This window comes from Lytechinus pictus, chromosome 3, assembly GCF_037042905.1.
Source record: "Lytechinus pictus isolate F3 Inbred chromosome 3, Lp3.0, whole genome shotgun sequence".
NCBI classification, from domain to species: domain Eukaryota; kingdom Metazoa; phylum Echinodermata; class Echinoidea; order Temnopleuroida; family Toxopneustidae; genus Lytechinus; species Lytechinus pictus.
Genome location: NC_087247.1, coordinates 27,831,053 through 27,854,264, shown reverse-complemented (window position 1 = coordinate 27,854,264; position 23,212 = coordinate 27,831,053). Strand labels below are relative to the sequence as shown.

The 23,212-nt window shown below is 35.2% G+C and overlaps 3 protein-coding genes across 3 annotated transcripts; 2 read left to right on the top strand and 1 right to left on the bottom strand.

The window, feature by feature from the left end:
- Positions 1 to 1,491: 1,491 nt before the first annotated feature.
- On the top strand, positions 1,492 to 5,107 carry LOC135153563 (uncharacterized). The gene is made up of 3 exons (XM_064096748.1): positions 1,492 to 1,836; positions 2,161 to 2,309; positions 2,797 to 5,107. The coding sequence occupies exons 1-3, from the start codon at positions 1,580 to 1,582 to the stop codon at positions 2,970 to 2,972; spliced, it is 582 nt and encodes a 193-aa protein (XP_063952818.1). The 5' UTR covers positions 1,492 to 1,579; the 3' UTR covers positions 2,973 to 5,107.
- Positions 5,108 to 6,994: 1,887 nt separating this feature from the next.
- On the bottom strand, positions 6,995 to 10,849 carry LOC135153562 (uncharacterized). The gene is made up of 3 exons (XM_064096747.1): positions 10,328 to 10,849; positions 9,046 to 9,282; positions 6,995 to 8,502 (listed from the first exon to the last, which is right to left on the bottom strand). Exons 1-3 carry the CDS (start codon positions 10,690 to 10,692, stop codon positions 8,334 to 8,336), a joined length of 771 nt encoding a protein of 256 aa, XP_063952817.1. The 5' UTR covers positions 10,693 to 10,849; the 3' UTR covers positions 6,995 to 8,333.
- A 621-nt stretch (positions 10,850 to 11,470) lies between these two features.
- On the top strand, positions 11,471 to 22,149 carry LOC129257501 (uncharacterized). Its single transcript, XM_054895836.2, has 6 exons — positions 11,471 to 11,783; positions 12,410 to 12,495; positions 13,327 to 13,468; positions 15,038 to 15,247; positions 16,419 to 16,557; positions 18,551 to 22,149. Exons 1-6 carry the CDS (start codon positions 11,543 to 11,545, stop codon positions 18,720 to 18,722), a joined length of 990 nt encoding a protein of 329 aa, XP_054751811.2. The 5' UTR covers positions 11,471 to 11,542; the 3' UTR covers positions 18,723 to 22,149.
- The last annotated feature ends 1,063 nt before the right edge of the window (positions 22,150 to 23,212 follow it).

Genomic DNA, 23,212 nt, shown 5'->3' with positions numbered 1-23,212 from the left:
TACAGTTTAGTAATTATATTTGCCATACTGATAAATAATTTTGTTTTCCCATTGCAGACACTTTAAAACTTATTGAATGGTCTTGGATATGTATTTCCCTTCCTAACATGTACGATAAAAAGTTCCAAATAACAAACTACCCATTTCCTCTCCCATTGCCGTATGCTGTGAAAGGTTACATTTTTAAACTGAAAATTTTCACAAAATTCACCAAAAGTGTGCAAGATATCCTTCAATTTACTGAAAAAGCGCCCCTTGCCAAACTCAGTAGCTTCGCTCCCTCGCTTTGTTTCTTGGAATTTTTTTAATCGTTTTGCCACCCCAAGGAAAAAAATGTCTGCATACAGCCATGCCCTCTCTCAATATGCCGACTGCCTGACCAGATGGGTGAAACTAATTGTCATAAATGCTTAGAATAATATAAGATGCATTTTGAGGACAAAAAAGGGAATTTTTTGGGAGGTTACAGGCTTGAAATATCACCAAAAAGTGATGGTTGCTAGAGAAAATGCTGTTGCTAGGCAACACAATGGTTTCCATAGGTAACGGAAAAATCTATGAAGTACTCTATTATTTAGATTAGAACAGATAACGTGACACAGCAGGGTATCTAAGAATGATTTATAACAATATTATAAAATCCATAAAATGATGCCGATATAGTCGTAAATACACACAAACATATTAGTGATATCCGTCACATGCAGGGGTTAATCAAACATGGCAATAATGTAATTTTTCATGATCATTAATGCATTATACATCCTAGTTATCCTCTTTTATCCCTTTTTCATCAAAATTCACCTTCTTCATTAGTTTTTACAAATTAAAAACTAAAAAAAAATGATAAAATGAATTAATCTGGTCAAAAAATAAGAGAATATTGAAAAATGAATATGGTTGCTAGGGAAAAAATGTTGCTAGGCAACAGTTTTGAAATCAAATATAGATGAAATATATATTTGGTTGCTAGCCGTTATCATATCATTCAATCTGTAGTGATTTTATCCTCGTAAAGTCTATATTCATATATAAATTAGTGTAATTAATTAACAAATATAAATGATAAGTTACTGCTTTGCATTTATCACAAAAATGGGCGTGGCCTATTCAAGGCTGGTTTCCATGGTGAAGCTACACTGTGCGACACTTTTAATTCTCAGTTCTAAAAAATTCTGAAAATTTCCTTCAAAATGATGCATGTTTTTGCTTTGATCCAGTCGGGGGGATTAAAGTCCCAAATTTTGGCCTCTCGCCGCTCGCCTATATTCCCCCTCTCGTAGATCCGCCCGCACCTCACGCGCTGCAAAGCTTCGCTGCAAATGTTGATCCGACGTGCACGCCGAACACTGACCTCAATTTATGTGAAGTGTACGCTGGCGCGCTGTGTGTGTGTGTGTGTATGTGAACCTGCACTATTCAGTGTATTCTCGTGCGACGCTCCGGCGGATTAGCCAATAGCGATCGAGATAATAATTGCCCCGTTCCCCAGCGTGTACGGATTATGCAAATTAGCTTTAATGTAGAATATAACGGTACTTCGTACTAATCTCTTGGAACTCCTTTGCACACTCTCATTATGGAACAATGGCTATGCACGCGTTGGAACGCATTTGGGGTTTTGACGCCTCGCCTAACTCCTGTTTTATTTTTTAAATTCACAGGTACGAAACCGTTTGAAAAGTTGTCTGAGGAACTATCAAAAACCAGACTGTTGAATGACATGAAGAAAATGTCTCCTGTTGACCAGACCAGTTCAGTCGAGGCCTTTCATAGTGTGATGCTCTATTGGTGTCCTAAGATGCTGGCCTACTCATATGCCGGGATGAAGTGCAGGTAAAAAAAATTGCAAGTCTATGTAGTTGATTTTTGGGTTGAATGAGTGTGGAAATACGTGCTTGACCGAAGCGGTGATTGAAAGTAAATGGCCCTCAACCTCATTACAAAGATTTCTATATTATTCTTCATCATATTCTTGAAGAAAAGCTTTGTCATAGTTTTAATAAAATAGATTAAAGTTTTTACATATTAGTCATGATATGTCTACATGTACTGTACATGTATAAAGCCCAATAGTGATATCGTGGTAGAGAACATCTTGTACTAAAATCGATTACAGTTATTATTTTATTTTTTTCTTTGTACTCTGATTATTTGTAGATTACATCTTGCCGCCTTGCACTGGAATGAGAATGCTGGTCGAAGTCATGCAACTAAGGCAGATGGGACACCTATGTACCGTATCAATTACCCCAAAGCCAAAGAAGGCGGCCACACAGTTTCCAAAGTGTTGACAGCTTGCACATTCAGTGAGTATATTTCAACCTCCCTTCCCCTGTAAAATAATTGTTAGAAAATAGGGGGTCTTATGTTAATGTGTATGTACTTATGAATTTTGTCGTCTGTACTCTAGGTGATTGATATTTTGTAAGGTAATAAAATCAATAAATTATGAAGAAGTATCCTAAAGACAGTTCACATAGAGATCTGCATTGTTAGAAATACTTGCCATGCGTGTGTTTATTCATTTGCCTCCTGAATGATATGCCAGTGCATGTCATGGTGGCAATGTAATGCGATTATAAGATTTTTTTATTTTTTTATTATTAAGCAGATTTTCACAAGGTTTTGTATTTTCTGTATTTGTTTCATTTTCACATTGCATATAATAGAAGAGAAGCAAGTGCTTCTTGCTTATTTTTCTTTACTTACATGTAATTTTGATTTTTTTTTTTTTTTTTTCTTGTGACTTTTAGATACTAAATACATTTGAAATTGATATATTTTTTTTCATAGATTATGTGAGAACACTCATGGAAGAGACAATGCAACTAGTGTCTGGAAAACAAAAGATCCGGTCTACCATCCCAGAACTGGAGGGAAAGCCACCATTGTGCTCAGGAGTTGATCGTCCAAGTAAAGCAGAGGCCATTGATCAGTTACAGGTACATCGTCGATTTTCAAAGGAGTAGAGATGACATTGTGAACATTAACCTATCTATTCCTGGAAGGAAAGCTCTCAAACAAGTACCTGTGGCACCCTGTGATTCCTACCTATTGTTGGAACTATTTTGCTCCTGTCAGGATTCTATGTACATGATACATCTATATGTAATGTTTGTAGATTGATGGAAAATACAAGTGCTAATTCAAATTTATATCATTTGACATGAAAACAATTATGAGAATTTAACGAAGGAAAATATGCCTAAGTCAAATCTTTTGGGCCCACAGCCATCTATTTTTCTTTTTTACCTTTAATTGGTATATTGCACATTATTTTCCATAATACATGTATGTTCTATGGAAGGCTGAACCATACAAAATTACCTGTATTTGATATCTGATTCATTGACATCTTTAAAATCATAGTCTTTACAGTGTTCCTTTGCAATATACATTTACACTGTATGTGTACATATTGACATTGTTTTGACACATTATGGCTTGACATTGAAGCTGGAGTTAATCTTTGAATAAGTATTGATGCATTTCCTTTAACTTGCCAAAATTAGACAAGTTGCAATAATACGATATGTTCATTGAGATTGACATCATTTATATTTTCATTATGGAAGGCTTCATAAAGAATTTGGCTGTCCTTCCTAATTCTTGTTTGATGAAATAAGTTTGTGGTGAGCTGCCTGATGTATGTTCATTGCGAGATGATCATAACTTGACTTTTGCCATCTTTGCAGTGTCGTTCTGCATCGTTTATATAAATTGTCATTTCAAGTTGGAGCTTGATGCAATTGAAACTGGAGTTTATCTTCAAATGGTATGAACATGTTTAAAAATGACAATTCCCTCTAACTTGCCAGAAAAGTCTTACTCATGTTGCAATAATATGATATATATTCAGTGAGAACTCATTTATATTTTTATCATAGTATTTAATTAGCTATTGCCAAATGAATGATAAGGGTCTACAATCATGTATGCATTAGCTGCTATTTTTCCACCTTGTTTGTAAGATGACTTATGCTTTATATTTTTAAAAGATTGTCAGAGTTTTTGAAGTGATAAAGTTCTGAATCATTACTGCACTAACTATCTCCAGTGGTGAAAACATGTTTGTCATTATATGCATTTTATTTGTAATTTGATGATTCAAAAAGGGGAGTTTTTGCAAGAAAGGTCTCCAGATTTTGTTTCTCAAGTCAGTTTGATGGTACATTTGTTAAATTTTTGTTGAAGGTGGAATACTGATTGTTCGATATAAACACTTTTTTTCTAGACTTAGAGCAGTATTTAGACTAGTAGATTTACACTATGTACATGTATGTTTATGTAAAGATTATCTGATTCAATGGACTCTGAAGTTTATTCTTATGCTTTATTAGGAAGCAGTAAGTACTATTCATCTCAAGATCTGAACCTTATCAGAAAGTATGCTTAGAAACTTTTGATGTTTTAGTTTTTTGTTTGTATTATATGTAAAAAGAATTATGTTAGGTGTACTTCATTAGATGCTTGGTTCTTTTCAACACCATTGCTTTACTTGTACTTCTCAACCTCAATAACTTGACAGGAATTGTCGAGATGTTGGATTAGTTGAAAAAAAATGTAGGGATTATAAAAAAAGTTGTTTGACAGTATGCTTGGTACTTTTCAACACTTTTATTGTACGTGTATATGTACTCATCAATTTTATTTGCATTATTACAGGCCTTGTTTTGCATTAACAAAATTATGCTAGTTAGTACTTGCAGTGGCAGATCCAGGGGGGGGGGGGGGGGCTTCTGATCAGTGCCCTCCTTTGGAGAGTCAATATTTTCAATGTGTATAATAATTATTTCGTTTCTTTTTCTCGTCAAATTTTCCTTGGGTAAAATGTGCCCCCTTTTTGGAAAATCCGGGGTCTGCCCCAAGTACTTGCATACATGCATCTTGTGGTCATCAAAATTCATTGCTGTACAATTACTTTTCAGTGTTAGTATCTATATCAAAAAAATTTTCATAGCCTTTGGAAAAGAAGTTGGTTTCTTGTCAGTCTGTTCTTTTTCTATATTGATGATTTGATATTACATTTGTTTTGACCAAGACTTACATATATATTTTGTTTTCATCGCCAATAAAAAGTTGTGCATTTAGAGAAACACATCTGAACTACTTTGTTTTTAATACAATTATTTATTCTCTTCATGAATGGCAGGTCTGGAGGTAGATCAAAGTTTGGTATTAAGTATGTGCCACTGGGGTGGGTGTGAAAATATCTTCTCTACCCATCTCGATTTATTTTATGAAAAATGTACATGTGTCTTTACACATCTTTTTCATACAATTTATATCAATTTTATAACAAAATTTTAATATTTGAATGCATCTGTTATAGGATTGCAGACCTTTTCAGAATATGGCACCATATTCCAAACTTAGACCTTCTCATAATTTTTTGTCTCATCATTGGCCATGAACCCGTGGTTTTGCGATAGAAATACATAAAAAATCTGAGGAATCCTTTGATAAAGCGGGAGGGGTACCGTAAGTGTTCCTCGAAGCAGCGCTACAACTAATAAGGACAATGATCTTATTCCTGTTCCTTGTCATAATAATAAATGCACAATTTCTTTGACAAAGTTTACCCTCAGCCAATCAACGTGATCCATAGGCCTATTTGCACCTCAAACAGTTATTGCAAGTTTGTTAAAAAAAGTTTATGAAACGTCCCCAGGTTTTTTTCCTTCTTTGTTAGAATGGAAAAATATCATGGGAGAGGGACAGGGGACTGTCGGCCCTCTTGAAAACTCTGTTAAAATATGTTTCCCCAGATTTTCATGTTTTAAATTACCATGGTATTTTGATGGGGGGTGGGGCAAGATCCACATCCTAATTTATTTTTCTTATTGAATAGTAGGGATAGGCAGTTACACAATGAGGGAGCACAAACCCTGATGGTAGATGTCCATCAATGAGAATTCAAACATTAAATTTATTTTATATTATACACCTCATGATTTTTTTAATTATGAAAAAGGGAAAGTAAGAAAAGGAAGGAAAGAGAGAACAAAGGAAATAGAGAAGTATTGGTTGTGTATTTGAGAAACGTTTGACTTGACCCAACTTTTTAAGTACCTTGGTACCAATGCCCATACACAGCAGGGGGGGGGGGGGGTCTCCCTAAATTTTTGAAAATTTACATTTTTCAACAAAAATTTCCAAAAAATTCACAAAAAGTTAGCACAAAATCCTCCAATGTCACTTCACAATATGTAAGTGTCCCAATGACAAGCTCTGTTGCTCTGGAGTTTTAAAAAAAGTGTGTGTTCTGCTACCAGCAGTAACTTAATAGGATCCACTGCATCTTATATTTGACATGTTCACTTCTCATGCTTGGTCGTCTTCATTTTCATCACAGCCACCGTTATCTATTGCTCACTTTTCCTCTGTATCAACACTCATAATAGCAGCATCAGCAGTGCAGCACATCACCACTTCCCTCAAATCATCATCTTATAAAACACAATTACCGTATCTATTCCTCTATTAGAACAGTCATAGAATGCTCAAGACTTCCTAGGGATGTTTGAATAATGAAATTAAATTTCTGGTTTGTACATGTACTTGCTACTGAAACTGAATATTCCTTGTGAAAGGAAAATGAGTACGAAAGAAAACTTAATTTTCATATTGAATGTGCAGTCCAATTCAGTGTGAAAGCTAGAAATGGGGTTCTATGCTTCCCAAGAAAGTCTTGAACATTGTGATCCCTTTCATAAAGCACACATAAATATGTAGGGCAATTCCATAAAATGATAAACCTTTTTGAAAATCCGACCTAATTTTTCTAGTCTTCACTTGATAAATTGGCCAAGTCATGGTCATTTGACAGCATTTCAGACTGTCAAAAGAACCAAAAATCAGAGACAGAAAATTTCAGGAAGGTCCCAAATATAGGGGTTCGGACGCACATATTTTATAGAATTGCCCTGTAATTTACATCAACAATCATTTAAGCATCATTCATCAAAAGAAAAAAAATTCAGACAGGAAATTTCAAAATTCCTAATAAGTCTATTTGTTTCTTCAGAATTATCATCTACATGTACATTACAAAAGGCAAACTAACTCATCTTCATTACTTGATTTCCAAGTAGAAGGGCCTTGGAAAAAGCAAGAAAATACATATCTACATGTAATTCCCAAATGACTTTGACTAGACGCAAATAAAAAAAAAACACCATCAAAATAAAGCAAAATATACATGGACCATAGTTCAATATTACAATCACAGAAGGCATATACCAAGATAGTTCGATCCAATACATTTCAAATTATTTTGAATTCAAAATACAAGTACAGTTGTAAAAGATATATGGCCTTTTAAACAATTAAATGACTTCATTTATCAATATCTGCAACAGGAAGAAAAGACATTACATTATTTACCAGGCACCCAAACAGCTAAGCAATAACAAACTGATGAAGATGACGAAGTTAGAATACATTGTGCAAGTCCATAAACCCATTAACTAATGTTTTTGTCTAATGAAACTTCTTTAAAAACAATTTTACTCTGAATTACACTCTGAGATGGGAATAAATGTATGTTATCACTTTCTCATGGTATTAAGATGCAACACAAAAACATTGCTTTCCATACAGGAATTAAACATATATAACTCAATATTTTGAAACAGATAATGGACTAAAAATCAATATCTGCACAGCTACATGTACGTCAATACAGAATGACCATTCGACAAGTAACTTCACCTGTACAATGTATCCTTATTATATTTACAATTGTTACTATATATAATTCTAAAAAATAATTATTAAAAACCATCAAATGCAGGATTTTTTCACCTGCAAACCATTTACATTTTGATTTCCAATAGATGAGACATGTAAATGTTTTCCTATAAAGATAAATCATACATGTAGGCCTAATGCTAATGATAATAATCAAAACAAGGAAAATAATGAACTGTACTTGATAATATGACATATCAAATAATGTAACCCCTAAGGTCCGAACATGTCTTGAAAACTCTGAATTCCAAATCCACTTAAACAAATAACAAATTTAGTAAGTAGAAACCAGTTCTACATGCAGAATGAACAATGCATCTATACAGTCAATTTAACTCATTATATTATACAGTATAGAGAGACATGCACACTGATGTAAGTAACATCAAAATCAGAAGATAACTACATGTGAGTGAAGGTACATATATAAGGTTCATGTAAGTACACTTTCAAACATTTAAAATTTAATGGATGGCATCTTCAAATACTGATCAATGTACAGAGCTTTGCATTTTGAGTGCTGAAACGTAGCAAAAAACTGCCAAAACAAAATTATGATATATATATACATAAGTCATTTATCTTCTCAATACTCGCAGAACTGTCCCCTTGTAAATTCCAGCACCATCAGGATAGGCTCGCATGATTTTTGAGTGTATGCAGGCAGGTAGTTGCACCCTTATGTCTTTGCCGAGAAAACCCCAACACCAGCGGACAACTTTTCTATAAGCCACATATCTGTATTTCCTGCAAAATAAAAATACAGAAGATTAATGTAAAGAGAGACTTAAATTAAAATACTAAAACCAGAAATACATGTATGCAATGGTTTGAAATTCCCTTCAATTTTTTGTTTGCCGCAAGAATGATATAAACCCCAAGTTTTTATTACTGTAACACCATCAGAAAAAAAACATGTACATGTAAGAGACATTGTCAATTTACCATGCTTGGTCAGGTCCATACATGTAAATAAAAATACATGAAGAGCATGACACTACATGTACCTGATAAAGTGCCTGCTTAAAAAAGTCTTCCTATTTTAAAAACTTTCTTTCAAATTGAAAAAAAAAACAAATATCCAGCTTAGACACAAAAATAATTACACTAATTTCCTGGTTAATATGTCAAACATTGCATAACCCCAAATAATTTCATTTTACCCTGCCTCTTTGAAAACTAATGCACAGAAAATATATTAATCAAGAACAAAATTTTTCTGATTACTGTTGAAGGCTATACATTATCTAGTAAGGAGGTAAAGTCCATGTCAATGACCATGATACTTACTCATTGTTTCGGTTACCAAAGGCCCTGGCTGCTCGCCTCCACCTGTCCGTGTACTCCATCCATCCAATATATAAAGATATTGGGTTCAGGATGGCTGACTCAAACGCCTCTGTTGTAGTGAGACAGTCTACGCCTAAAGCGTCCGTTTCAAATGAAACTTCAGGAATCTCCCTGCAACATGTGCTGTCACCTGCAGAGAATGAAGGTTCCACCCTGCAGTGGCCACCACATAGACACCTAAAAGTAAAAAAAGAAGAAACATCAGTATTAATCATCTTTTTTAGACTCCTCTTGCCTGCGGATTTTAATGCAATGTAAGTCTATGAGATATTTTGGGGAAAAGATGCAAATTATGTGCAGTGGGCACTGGCACATCCAGAGGGAGGGGGGGGGGGGGGGCACATCTGACTCGTGCCCCCTCCCTTTGAAAGCGAGTATTTTTTTTTTCATTTTGTTTGTCAATTTTTTTTGGGGAAATGTGCCCCCCCCCCTTGAAAAATCCTGGCAGTGGGTACGTGTAGATGAAGATACGCTGTTTGTGGACAACACCTCATCTGGATCAAATTTTAACACAAAACTAGTGCTGTAGTGGTGCTCTCCATTCCATGGGGGGGGGTCAATTGTATATTTGCAAGAGACTTGACATATTAGAGCTAATAATAATATAAAGCAGACCTCATGCGATACTTATTACATCATGTTTGTACCTCCTAAATGTATTCAATGCATACACTAGTCAATTTTCTACCATCCTTCATGTAAGATAAATTTTAAAGAAAAACGTGGCAATAAAATTGTTCGCAGGTGCTGAATAGTGTTGGGCTACTACCGGTACTGAAGTCTCACTCAGCTCAGCTTCGGACTTGTTGGGTGAATTATTTTTTTTAAATTCCATAAAAGCGTTTGCTCGGTGATATAACCTTATCGTTTTTATTTTCTTTTACATTCAAATTAAAATTACTGGTTACGTCACCATCTTTCGGATGGTGACGTTAAAGGTCGGTCCCAGACGTAAATAATCATATCTGATTGATACACGTCTGACAAAACTCAAATACACACAATGACAGAAAAAATTGTAGCCACTAACGAATAAGATCTAATGATATTTCAATCCCGACTGAACGAACTGAGCTAGCTGAGCCTGAGAGACACTGACACTGTCCGTCAAATTGACAAGTGACAGTGACTAAGTCACAAAGGCAAGCAACTAAGAAACGTGGTATTATTAGTAAATGAATGGAGTCTCTAAGCTAAGTCAGATAATTAGACAATAACTAACCAATCATTATTCATTAACCGATGAGGATCGACATCCCGGGGAGCATCTCCGTCGTTAAAAAGGCCATCATCGTCATCTTGTCTCGGTGGTGGTTCATGGAGATACGGTTGCGGAACATCGGGTGCTCCCTCGGCTCCTAGGCGGGCCGTTCCCCTGGCGCTGGCCTCGGTGGCTGCGGCTGGCATAGGAGCGTTATAGTCATCGTCAACGACTCCCTCTTCTCCGATTTCTCCATCGTCTTCTCCTTCCTCACTCGTTGACGCGTCCTCCCAACTACCGTCGTCCTCGTAGCTCTCTTCATCACTTTCCTCTTCACCTTCCTCTTGAAAGTCCTCAAAATCCATAAAAAGATCGTTCTGTTCCATTCTAGCGCGTGATCCAGTATAAAGCAGAAAGCGAGAGTCGAAACAAATGTAAACAAACACCGCACGTGTACGTAGAGCTTGGGGGCGGGGGAAAGCAATCGACCGGATCTACTTTCAAAGTCAGGCCGGTCTTCGGCACACGAACGTTCAAAGATTTCAACACACAAAAAAATAAAAATGAGTGAAGAAAATGTGACATAAAAGAATGTTTCCGCAAATATTTCGAAATCGTAAGCCCGATAATTATTATTTATTATATCAGCGATATATATAAGGCAAAGGAATATGTACACAACCATTATTTAGCTGAGTTTTTAACTTTTGAAAAAAAAAGGAAAACATTTTCTGGAGCTCTGTGTATGATTTTATGTGGAACATCCGGGGAACATAATGAGAGGGCAGGCATGACGTGACGTCACATAGACTGAGGTGGAAATCGTGAGAAGTTTCCTGGCTCGTTAGAGATGCTATTTTGGAGGCATTTTAGTGGAGGATACCAAGGTGCCAGACGACTTTTATGGTATTATATGTGGATAAACAGATTATATATGTAATATGCTTTCCTTACATACCATATTCCAGGATATTTATTTCCTTCTTATGTCAACTTTAAGATTGGAATTGAAATTGGAACTGAAACTGATATTGGAAATTGAAATGAAATTGAAATTGAAATTAAAGTCCCGTAATATAAATCTTCACACCATCAACATTGTAATTATCATAGTTTGGTCCCGTAGTAGTCCTATTAGACAAACTTGGCCCATGAGATTGATTAAGAGAATGTAAAAAAAAATTCCAATTTAATCAACAGATTCTAGAAGCTGGAGGGCTCCCTCTGTTGGTCAAGATGCTAAAGGACAGGAGCACGGACACCCAAGAAGCTGCTGCCAATACTATATGGAATCTGGCCTTCTCGGATGAAGGCCGTCAGAAGATTGTTGAGAACGGAGAATGTGTGAAGCTCCTGGAGTCGCTCACGCAATCCCCGGAATCAAACGTATCAGACGCAGCAAAAGGGGCATTATGGGTAATCACCAAGGGGCAGGCCAAGCAGGTGGAAAATGACAAAACGGCTGAAGAAATGCAAGGTAAGAGGGACTAATACTTTGTCCCACTGTACTATCCCCACGATTGGCCTATCGTAGGTGATCACAAAAAATTGCTGAACCGTTGATACATTTTCTACAATCAATAAGATTGCCATGATTGATCTGGTGCGATCACTTCAATTACTTCCACAATTGAAACCACCATTTTAATCGTGGCGCAAACTTTGACAGTGGGAACTAGGTATTAAGAAGATATATAAAGATGACCTGAGCATTTTATGTCAAACATGTAAAATACAGTGTCGGATCCAGTCAGGTGCGCACGCCCATTAATCATACATACATTTTAAACTAAGGAAGTTGTCACCTGTGACCCCTCCATTCACATGCTCTTTGCACCACTTCTATTTTGAAATTCTGGACCCACCACTGTAATTTACAAATCAAATTCTGAAGGTTCATCATTATTTTCTTGATGAAAATTTCTATATACAGTTCTTGGTTCCCTTCAAAAGTAAGAGCTATTTATAATCAATATCTACAATTGTTATTTTTTTGTAACATGGTTTGTCATAGACTAAAAATCATGATTAAACTCCAAATTTGTAGGATCCTAAATATATATATTTTTTTAATTTCATAATTTGTATGTTCATATTAAGCAGGAGGGATGGAAAGTTCTAAACATATCATGATCAGTTACCAATGGGGATCACAGCCGATAGTTCTGAAGATAAGAGATAATCTCCGAGTAAGTGAAGATTAAATGATGTCAGGTAGCCATTTCATAAAGCTGTTCATAAGCTACGAACGACCTTGCGAACAACTGGTGACCCTTTCTTGAGAGATCAAATCAATCTTAACTCCAATAATAATCTTTGATAAACCATTTACTTCAATAGAGTGTCACCAGTTATTCGTAAAGCTGTTCTTAAAGTCATTCATATCTGAGGATCAGTTTAATGAAATGCCCCCTGGACTACTGATTTTTCAGTACTCTTGACAGTGAATTTATCCTATTACTGTAGATATATAATCTTTCCTTTCTTTGGATTGATGGCAGTACACATCTTGGGAAAGGTTATACACAATTTTCTACTGTTTGTAATGGCAAAGTCTCTATCAGCATGTAATGACCAACACATTTTTTAGATAAACAAGATGATATAATTTTCTTGGGACATTGGCATTGACATTTTTTGTAGATGTCATGATAAAATATAGTATCCCATGTTATTTTATATGATGAATAATTACATATTTATACATGGTGCCAGTATTTCATATTAAACTGATCTGTATTTTTTAAATTATTTACTCGCTGATGATCTTTCAGAGGCGGCCTTCCAATTAATCCTTTAATACTGCTTTTTATGGCAGTCTCATGCATTCCATGCTTCTTAATATTTTTAACTATAATCATGACTAAAATTGTACATTTTGAATGATTTTTAATTCAGATACTCTTAACTGTTGTTACTGATTTATGTAATATAACAATTGTTGCTTTGTATATATCTTGTTTGAATGCAGAGTAAAGTGAAATTTAAAGAAAAGATATATATGTTTAATATTCCTGAAGACTGCTGGCTACCAGGTATGGCTTGATGTTGATCATATGCATGGCTCTACACTGCAAGCAATGGCAGAGGCTGTGGAGAAATCATATATAGTTCTTATGTGCATCTCGGAGCGGTACAAGGAGAGCCCAAATTGCAGAACAGGTATGTCCGTCCACAGAATTAGTTTTGCATTATTTGATCCAGTCACTCCAAATTAGATATCATTAGATTAGATAGCATTCTGGAGCTAGTATCCTGAGTTTAAATTAAAGTTTTAAGTTTAAACTAGAGGGCCATCCCATAAAGTAAGAATAGAAAAAACAGGTTGTCAGATGTACAAATGGGTTGAATATTTTATGGAATTGCAAAAAAGCCTATGGTCAGCCATATTTGCATTATCTACAAGCAGTTTGCTTTTTTTTATGGTCCTAGCCATATTTTGTACTATTTATTGCATAATTATGTACACTGTATGATTTGTATATACATATTTTTATGGTTGAATAAATTGAATTGACATTGAAATTAGTGTCATAAAAATTTGGACGATACAAATTAAATTGAACTCAGAATTGTCATTTACAATAACCCCAAGTTCTAGACTTTTACCAGGAGTCTGTAATGCAAAGCTTAGAATGATCGCAGAATAAATTTCTACGGTTGATTGCATTGACTGCAATGTACAATTAATCACAAAAATCAAAGGTACAATCAATCGCTAACCATTGTTTTATGGGACGGGACCCATGATTCTTACACCATAATTAACACCCTGCATCATAAATTGATGTTTCTTTCAGAGTGACTTCAGGGGAGCACTTCATCAAAATTTTTGTCCGACAAGTTGTTAGATCTGACAACTTTCCTTGAATTTGATTGGCTGAGAAGCACTGTTACTATGGTAACTGTCGGATTAAATGGGATTTGTCCGATAAAACGTCTGACAAGTCCTTTCATGAAAAACACTCCTGGTTCTTCAGTCTACCAATTTCCCTCGCTTTCTATTCCCAGACATACTAGCGCTGATAACCTAACATGCCCATTATTACTTCTCAGTTACCTGCCTCTTTAAGCTCATTGAGTGGTATTATGATGATCAAACCTAGGTTTAACCCGAGTCTAAACTAGAATCTTAAACCACACTCCTTTGGAATGCTGGGCTTCATAATATTTTGTCCATATTCTTGGCACTTAATTACCAATTAATTCATAAAAATTTGTTATACTTTTTCTATTTTTCTATTTTCCTATTCTTTCCATTTTCATGACTCAGTAGATCTTTTGACACTTGTCTGCTGCTGGATAAGAATAACTTTTGATTGGTAAATGGGTTGATATAACTGGCACAATCTGGCACTCCATGAATGTGTAGTCTAAGTCAATCCAGGGCCCTGTCTTACAAAGAGTTACAATTGATCCAATCAATCGTAACTCTATGGAAATCCATCAGTGTCATAATTTTTACAGGAAATTTGAAAACTGTCCTTTGTAAACAATGGAGAACACACCAAATTGTCAAGAAATCAATGAATTTATGGATATACATTCATATCTATATTTTTTTTAAAATAAACATGCATTTTATATGTTGACTTTGCTGGCTGTCCATATTTGCGATTGACCGGATCAATCGCAACTCTTTGTAAGATGGACCTTAGGTTTAACTAAACCATGGCTTTCAGAATACCACCCACTGTTGCTCACTGGTTGTGTTTCTTCCTATGAGAACAGAGGCAGAATACGCCTACCAGCTCAAAAAGAGGATCATTCCTGTGATGATGGAGGAGTACTATCAACCGGACGGGTGGCTGGGTTTGATACTGGGATCCAAATTCTACATGGACTTCTCTGGAAGACTAGATCAAGAAGAAGAGATGGTCAAGCTCTTAAGAGAAGTGCAGACCCATGCCCCTGGTACTGTAAAGGTTGCTGGTGCAAGTGGTGAGTTTTTAGCGTCACCCTCATTTCATTATCAAGATCTGTTAAGTGATTCCATTGATGTTTTAATGTACAAATATGCAAATAGCGAAAAGGCATGCGGTGGTACGAGGTGAAAGATAGATTGTCCCTTTCTTTCACCGAATGCGAAATGTCGTACCATTGCACAAGTAAGAATATTCACTGTTTGTGTTGTACAATGCCACAGAAATTAGTGAAAATATGAGCAATGATTGATTTTTCTTACGTTTATGAAAATGAGGAAAGAATTAGTGAAAGCCAAAACCAAAATCCCTTAAACACATCACAAGAGCAGTGCAGATTTAGCCAGTAGACCCATATGTGTATTGCACCTGCATTTATTTACTAAGTGTAATGAATTTAATCATATTTTTTTGGTGATGTCACCTTCCCAGCCATGCAATGGTAAATTTTGGATGGTACATGTGGAATGGAACGAATGTTTCATATTCAGCCTCCCATTTGTTGCGTACAACAACCTAACTAGGCTTTGTACAATAACACATATCATTGAGGGCATTAGTAAGAAATGCATGAGATACCTTTGGAACAAGGCATAGCCGAGGGCGTAAGGCAGTTTCAAAGGTAACGAGGGTGTGTAATTATTCTAATGCACAAGCAAAATGTGTATTAAAAAGTTGTGATGTGGATCCTAGTTATTCGATAAATCATCCTCATCACAAAACCATGACTGGTCTATAGAACTAGTCATTGTTACCAGTTATTAGCAAATTTTCCTGTAAGATATAGTAAATGAGTGGCTATGTGACAGATTTCAACCAAACATTTGTTAGTATCCAGATAAGTTTGATAACCATTTTATGATATGTATACCTACACTCTTGTATGCCCTACTTGTAGTAGAATGACTGTTATTGACATTAAAGGAGTAAAGGACCACTGAATTGGAAATGGTAATTTGGTGTTGATATTTTTATTTTGAAATACGTTTTTATCTCTTTAAATGGTATCATCAACTCACATTTTCTCCCATGTATACATTCAGAATATAAGCAGAAGCATAGTATACATGATGTACATAAAGATCCATGCTTCGGATTGATATACTACAGACATGTATAATATACCCAAAACCAACTAATCAGAATCATTTTATATATTTGTTATTTCTCTCTTGTCTTGCCATATGCAGATCCTAAGAGCAGGACAGACGTAAAAAAAATAAAACCTGTTGCTACACAGTTGTCTACGAAGTCAGATACAACATCAAAAGTCTTGGATTGGTCAAATGAACAGGTTCAGGACTGGCTTAAAGATACAGGCCTTGATAAGTGAGCTTTTATTCTTCAACTTTTCTTTTAGTTTTTTTTGTTTTGGCGAGTTTGGATTTAAAGTGAAAGTAAAATTAAAAAATTGAAATTTCCAACACCCCATTGTACAAAAGATGATTGCAATCAGACATGCATGGCCACTGGCCAATCAACATTGTTGTTTTATGTGCATATTGTTCAACGTACCAATTGTCAGCCAATCAGAATAATTGTTTAAAAGGTTGATTTGATAGATCTTTGTGTTACATGTCCCGAACATTCAAATGGGAAAATATTTGAATACCCAAATATTGTGAATTTATATAATGAAAGTGACAGTCAAGAATACATATATAGGGGAAGGCGGGGTAAGTTGTGACACTTTTTGCATTTTGCATGATAGAATTTATATGACTAATAATATTATAGAAATAAGTACCTCGCCTTTAAATATGACTCTTGGGAAATCTTTTTCACTTATATACAACTTTCTACCCCCACACTGAAAGTCGTTGTGACCTTTGAAAAAAACAATGTCAAGTGGCACAACTTGCCCCATCTGTGGGGTAAGTTGTGCCACCTTCTAGGGTAAGTTGAGCCACAAGAACTATGTACAAAATGAATGCGCGAAGAACCAGCATGTCAATATTTTATTTAAAGTCTTTTCACTTGCTAATTCTCTATAAATACTAACATTCTCTAAAAGTAAAAGAACTGTCATGTGAATTTGCTCTTTTCTGCCTGCATATTGATGGCTTTTTAAGGTTTGATTTTTTTTTTTATTAACATTACCATAAGAATTACCATGGCTCAACTTGCCCCATGTTGGCTGGCTCAACTTACCCCAGTCCGAACTTAATGCGATAATTTCGCATCCACACATTTCTTATGCATCCATCATGTAAAAGACTGTGACAAGAATGAAGGTCCATACCTGGACTGACAATGTTGTTCTTATGTCCCTATTATATACGTAAAGATGTGTGTGTGTAAAAAAACACTTATCTATATTTCACACCCTTTTTTACTTTTTTGGCTGAAATTTGTATTTTTCCCTCTAAAAAAGTACTTTTTGTTTCAAAGTTGAAAACAATGTGGTGGGGTTAAGGGTTATGTGATGGGTCATCAATACATGACACCACCACAATGTCTGACCCATTCATTATTGGCCTGGGGGTGGTGGCTCAACTTGCCCCTATGCTCAACTTACCCCGCCTTCCCCTCCTAGTTGACAAAGGGAAATAAAAAGGATGGAATTATACAACAAAAATGCATCATTTAATGCCATCATTTGATAAAAAAGAAACTTTCATTTTCTTTTATTGCACAAACTTTTTCAATTTGTTATTGTTATATTTTCATCTAAATATGACTGTAGAATTTGTGTTCATAATTACATAAGCTAATTGGGGTTGGTTGACACATTTTTCTTCCACCAATATTTAATGAAAAAAATGAAACTCAGTAGGTTTTACTACGGTCGGGGTGTGTTACCACAAACAAGCTTTTGAATGCCATTAACAGGTGATCTTTTGTTTTACTTGACCCATGTACGTTTACAAATGATCTTTTGTTTTTCTTGACCCATGTACATTAACAGATGATATTTTATTTTACTTGACCCATGTACGTTAACAGATGATCTTTTATTTTACTTGACCCATGTACGTTAACAGATGATCTTTTGTTTTTCTTGACCCATGTACGTTAACAGATGATCTTTTATTTTACTTGACCCATGTACGTTAACAGATGATCTTTTGTTTTACTTGACCCATGTATGTTAACAGATGATCTTTTATTTTACTTGACCCATGTACGCTAACAGACGATCTTTTATTTTACTTGACCCATGTACGTTAACAGGTGATCTTTTATTTTACTTGACCCATGTACGTTAACAGATGATCTTTTATTTTACTTGACCCATGTACGTTAACAGGTGATCTTTTGTTTTACTTGACCCATGTACGTTAACAGGTGATCTTTTATTTTACTTGACCCATGTGTACAGATGGAGATCATCACTGCAAGAATGCGATGGAACCTTCTTATTCAGTCTTCATAAGCTGCGATTGGAAGCACCAGAGTTCTTCTACAGCTCCATCCAAGATGATCAGTGTCTTCAAAAGTTGTCAGAAATTTTCAGGTTTACCAAAGCTCTTGAGACGGTGATCAACGAATGAATTTAGACAAGTTAAAAGTATCATGCCCCATATTTTACCAGGTCTTTCACTGTATAGGGAGAGCTTCCAGATTTTATAAGTCACATAGTTTCTAGAAAGTCAGTCATGTAGAAGATATGCACTGCCACTCATATTTTAACACAACACATATCATTGGGTGACATTTATTTAAGCCTTTTCTCAAAAGTTGTGAAAATAGACATGTTAATTGAAATACACATAGTAAGGATCCTCCTAGAATATGTGTATCATCTACAGTGCCATAATTATTTTAGTTAAAGCTGCTAATATGACGTTACACTTGTTGTGAATCATCATCATGTAGTATGCTTTAATTCAATAGATGGTACCCGGTAGGAAGAAATTCCTTGAATGCTTTGAGCGCCTAGGCAGCCCAGCTAAAGCCGGGGAAATAATAATAGCAGGGCCCGCTGGGAGAACAGTTTTCAGAACTGAAGCGGCTTCCCTGGGTAAATATACCTATATTATTATTATTATTATTATTATGGCTCTGTTATTTACTTCTCAGTAGCCATTCAACTCGAAAAGCTTTCTTTGAAATACCCCACTGCCAATAAAAATTGTTCCCAGAAAATACTTCTGCCCTTGATATATGTGATCAAGGTAAATTTGGTTCCTCATGTTGTTTTGCCATGGTTTAATTGAATAGAAGTGCCATGTACATGTAACTATTTACTTTATATTCAGATTCAATTGTCCCCATATTCTGTGAACAAATCATTATATATATTTCAGGTTAAGCAATGTTCAGGGAAAGTATAAGGCTTTAATTTGGAAATGATTTTTTTTAGGGGCAAATGCAATATCTGGTAAAACTGTTTACTATTAAAGAGCTGCCAAGTGGTACTGATTTTCAGTATTAAGTACTGAAAAATGAGAAGAATACTGATGGTTTTGTGCAACACACTGATTTCTAAAGTTTCAATTTTCTGAGAGCGAAGTTGGCTTAGTCGGTAAACGTCTGCCTGTTGAACCAAAGTTTGTGGGTCTGAGTCCACCCCTGGCGGATGACTGAAGCCAGTGCATTGTGTGTAAACGTCTACCCCCTGTTCCATAGATGCAGGCTATGTTACAGTGGAAAACACTCTGTCCCTTGGATAGGATGTTAAATGGAGGCCCCATGTTGAGGAGAGTCACCACCTTTGCACGTTAAGAACCCACTGCACTATTTGTATAAGAGTAGGGGAGAAACCCCAGTGTAGTGGTCCACCTGCACTCTCCCAATCAGTTATATCGGGAGGAGAGACCTGCGGGTCACAGTGATTCAGTTCACTCTCGCCTCCCAGGCACAGGTGACGCCAAACAAATAAAAATAATAATTTTATGTGTTGTTTGATGTTATTTCTATGAAAATACTGATTTCCTCATCTAAATATTGATTTTCAACATTTAAAATACTGAAACGTTCTTGTTCAGGTAGCTTTGCTAACATGTAATGCCTCCTTGCGAAATCTTGCCAGTGCCTAGCATTTTCCCGTATCCAGGCTGAATTGGACAAGCAACCTGGTGCGCATATATCTATGACTCTTGTCTTTCAAGTGGAGCATGATGGGTTCAAATCCCAGCAACGATGTGTTTTTCTTCAGCTAAAAATTTATCCAGATAGTGCTGCACTCGACTTGGTTAAGGTGAATGGATAGCTGGTAGTAACAATTCTTTTGAGTGCACTGAGTGTTAATGATAAAGTAGTAGCTCAAGCCAGGGTGATAATGAATACTCCTTGTATCCTCTGGCAAAAAGCACTGTATAAATCCAGCTATTATTGTAATCATTATCATTTTGATATTTGAGTGCACCCAAATCACATGAAAAATGTTAGTGATTTGCTTGTTATAAGCAATTAATGTTTATTTTTTCTTTAGTTTGTATATCTATGAGTTGAGGTATGTGTTTATAAATGGAGAAACCATCAACTTCAATGTTTACAGAAAACAAACAAATTTTAATTAAAAATTATTTTATGCAATGAGGCCTTCATCAGAAGATGAATTATAAAATTCCTAGGTTTTCTTTTCATTCAAAAAATGAAAATTTAATATTATGTTCTTTTTTATAGTTATGTCAATTATTGAGCTTTCTAAAGTAACTGTTGGTTATGATTGAATTTACAAATGATTTTAACAGAAATATACATGATTTTATCCATACCTGTTTTATCATTATTCCAAAGAAAAAGTACCGTACCTCACTTGAAGTTGATCCACTCGTTTTTGTTTGCCGGATTTGACAGTGCATCTGTGTAACTGCAGAATAAAGAGAAATAGATTGACAAAGATTTCTTTTTAATGAAATTGGATACCCAGTACATGAATTATGAACATATGAAATTTCAAAATTGGTCAATGGAGTATAAAGATTTGCTGATAAATTCCCTTTGGCAATTCTACTTTCTACTTGAATCGATTATAAGTGCAGAAATAGAAGTATTGGGTGGTGTTTTATAGCTATGGTTTAGTTATTTTTTTACTTTTATGAGGTGCCGTTGTCAGCCTTTTCACCAAGTAAAAATTTGTATACTTGTGTCATGAAATGAAGCTAGATTGATTCTCCACTGCACCCAGTTGAAATTTATGCCTTCGCCATTGCCAGATACGAACTATAATGCATTCTTTATTTATTTAATATTGTCAAAACTGACAAATTAATTTATCCACATTGATAATCTAGAGGTGAAATTATTGCATGATGAAGTCATTCCCAAAAGTAGATATCATAGTCATTCCTATATGCTTGCATTCATATACCAAGTTTGAAGTTAGTCCTTTAAACAGTTTTGAATTTGTCACAAAAATTACATATTTGCAGGTCTGATGTTTCTATCATTGAATTGATTATTATGTATGATCCTTTATATGTATTACCCCTAATCAGTTACTAAGCTTAATATTTTATTTGGGTTTTTTCTGAGTAATTTTTTTTTTTATGTTTAAATGTCTTGAAGAGCATTTTCAAACATTTTGATGTCAGATATGCCCTTTTTTAAGACCAAAGTCTGAATTCAGATTTTTAAAATTTTATTTTGAGCCATAGAAAATATGTTTTTGGTGTGTGAAATAGCTCATTCTAGATGATATACACTTTTTGTTTTTGTATCAATTTAAGTAGCATCCCTGTGGGGTATAGGAATATATTTATTTTTCTACATTTGTATCATATAATTGCAATTGAGCACAATTTTCTAATAACAAACTGAAAATCAAGTCTTATTTTTATATCAGCATATACTTACCTCTTTCTTTTCAAGATGGACTTTTTCAAAGATTTAATATCAGATGTGTATACTGTATTTAGACAATTTTATAGAAGATAATTTTATAGTGATGTTTTGTAAATCAAATTTTATATTTTCACAATCAACACATCATGAGCGGGTTTTGTATGCAATAAAAGTCCAATACCATCATTTGTTGTGATCTTTACTGGTTTGTTTTAAGTATTCAGGATGATGAGTTTGATCAAGGTTTCAATGAGGATGTCCACATTGTACATGTGTGTCCTTGATAGCCCATTATCAACATTCCCTTGGTCTACTCTTCAGATTTCTATTACCCATGCATACAAATATGGGAGGGGGACATGCAGAATAAATGAATAAATCTATCACAAAAGTATTTTTTTTAAAGTCAATTTTTGTCTCGCCTGCATAGCAGAGCGAGACTATAGGCGCCGCTTTTCCGACGGCGACGGCGGCGGCGGCGTCAACATCAAATCTTAACCTAAGGTTAAGTTTTTTAAATGACATCATAACTTAGAAAGTATATGGACCTAGTTCATGAAACTTGGCCATAAGGATAATCAAGTATTACTGAACATCCTACCTGAGTTTCAGGTCACATGACCAATGTCAAAGGTCATTTAGGGTCAATGAACTTAGACCATGTTGGGAGAATTATTTTCAAAATCTTAACCGAAGGTTAAGTTTTTTAAATGACATCATAACTTAGAAAGTATATGGACCTAGTTCATGAAACTGGGCATAAGGTTAATCAAGTATTAGTGAACATCCTGCTCGAGTTTCAGGTCACGTGACCAAGGTCAAAGGTCATTTAGGGTCAATGAACTTTGGTCAAGTTGGGGGTATTTGTTGAATTACTATCATAACTTTGAAAATTTATGGATCTAGTTCATGAAACTTGGACATAAGGTTAATCAAGTATGAGTGAACATCCTGCTCGAGTTTCAGGTCACGTGACCAAGGTCAAAGGTCATTTAGGGTCAATGAACTTTGGTCAAGTTGGGGGTATTTGTTGAATTACTATCATAACTTTGAAAATTTATGGATCTAGTTCATGAAACTTGGACATTAGGTTAATCAAGTACCACTGAATATCCTGTGCGAGTTTCAGGTCACATGACCATGGTCAATGGTCATTTAAGGTCAATGAACTTTGGCCGTGTTGGGGGTATTTGTTGAATTACTATCATAACTTTGAAAATTTATGGATCTAGTTCATGAAACTTGGACATTA

What these genes read in the sequence shown, in the direction of transcription:
- LOC135153563 (XM_064096748.1), top strand. Translation starts at nt 1,580, where the DNA reads ATGGAACAATGGCTATGCACGCGTTGGAACGCATTTGGGGTTTTGACG. An exon ending in TATGCCGGGATGAAGTGCAG is followed by an intron (nt 1,837 to 2,160) that starts GTAAAAAAAATT and finishes GATTATTTGTAG; the next exon opens with ATTACATCTTGCCGCCTTGC. An exon ending in GTTGACAGCTTGCACATTCA is followed by an intron (nt 2,310 to 2,796) that starts GTGAGTATATTT and finishes TTTTTTTCATAG; the next exon opens with ATTATGTGAGAACACTCATG.
- LOC135153562 (XM_064096747.1), bottom strand. Translation starts at nt 10,692, where the DNA reads ATGGAACAGAACGATCTTTTTATGGATTTTGAGGACTTTCAAGAGGAA. An exon ending in CGGTTAATGAATAATGATTG is followed by an intron (nt 9,283 to 10,327) that starts GTTAGTTATTGT and finishes TTTTACTTTTAG; the next exon opens with GTGTCTATGTGGTGGCCACT. An exon ending in TTTGGTAACCGAAACAATGA is followed by an intron (nt 8,503 to 9,045) that starts GTAAGTATCATG and finishes TTTATTTTGCAG; the next exon opens with GAAATACAGATATGTGGCTT.
- LOC129257501 (XM_054895836.2), top strand. Translation starts at nt 11,543, where the DNA reads ATGCTAAAGGACAGGAGCACGGACACCCAAGAAGCTGCTGCCAATACT. An exon ending in AGATAAGAGATAATCTCCGA is followed by an intron (nt 12,496 to 13,326) that starts GTAAGTGAAGAT and finishes ATATTCCTGAAG; the next exon opens with ACTGCTGGCTACCAGGTATG. An exon ending in AAAGATACAGGCCTTGATAA is followed by an intron (nt 16,558 to 18,550) that starts GTGAGCTTTTAT and finishes CCATGTGTACAG; the next exon opens with ATGGAGATCATCACTGCAAG.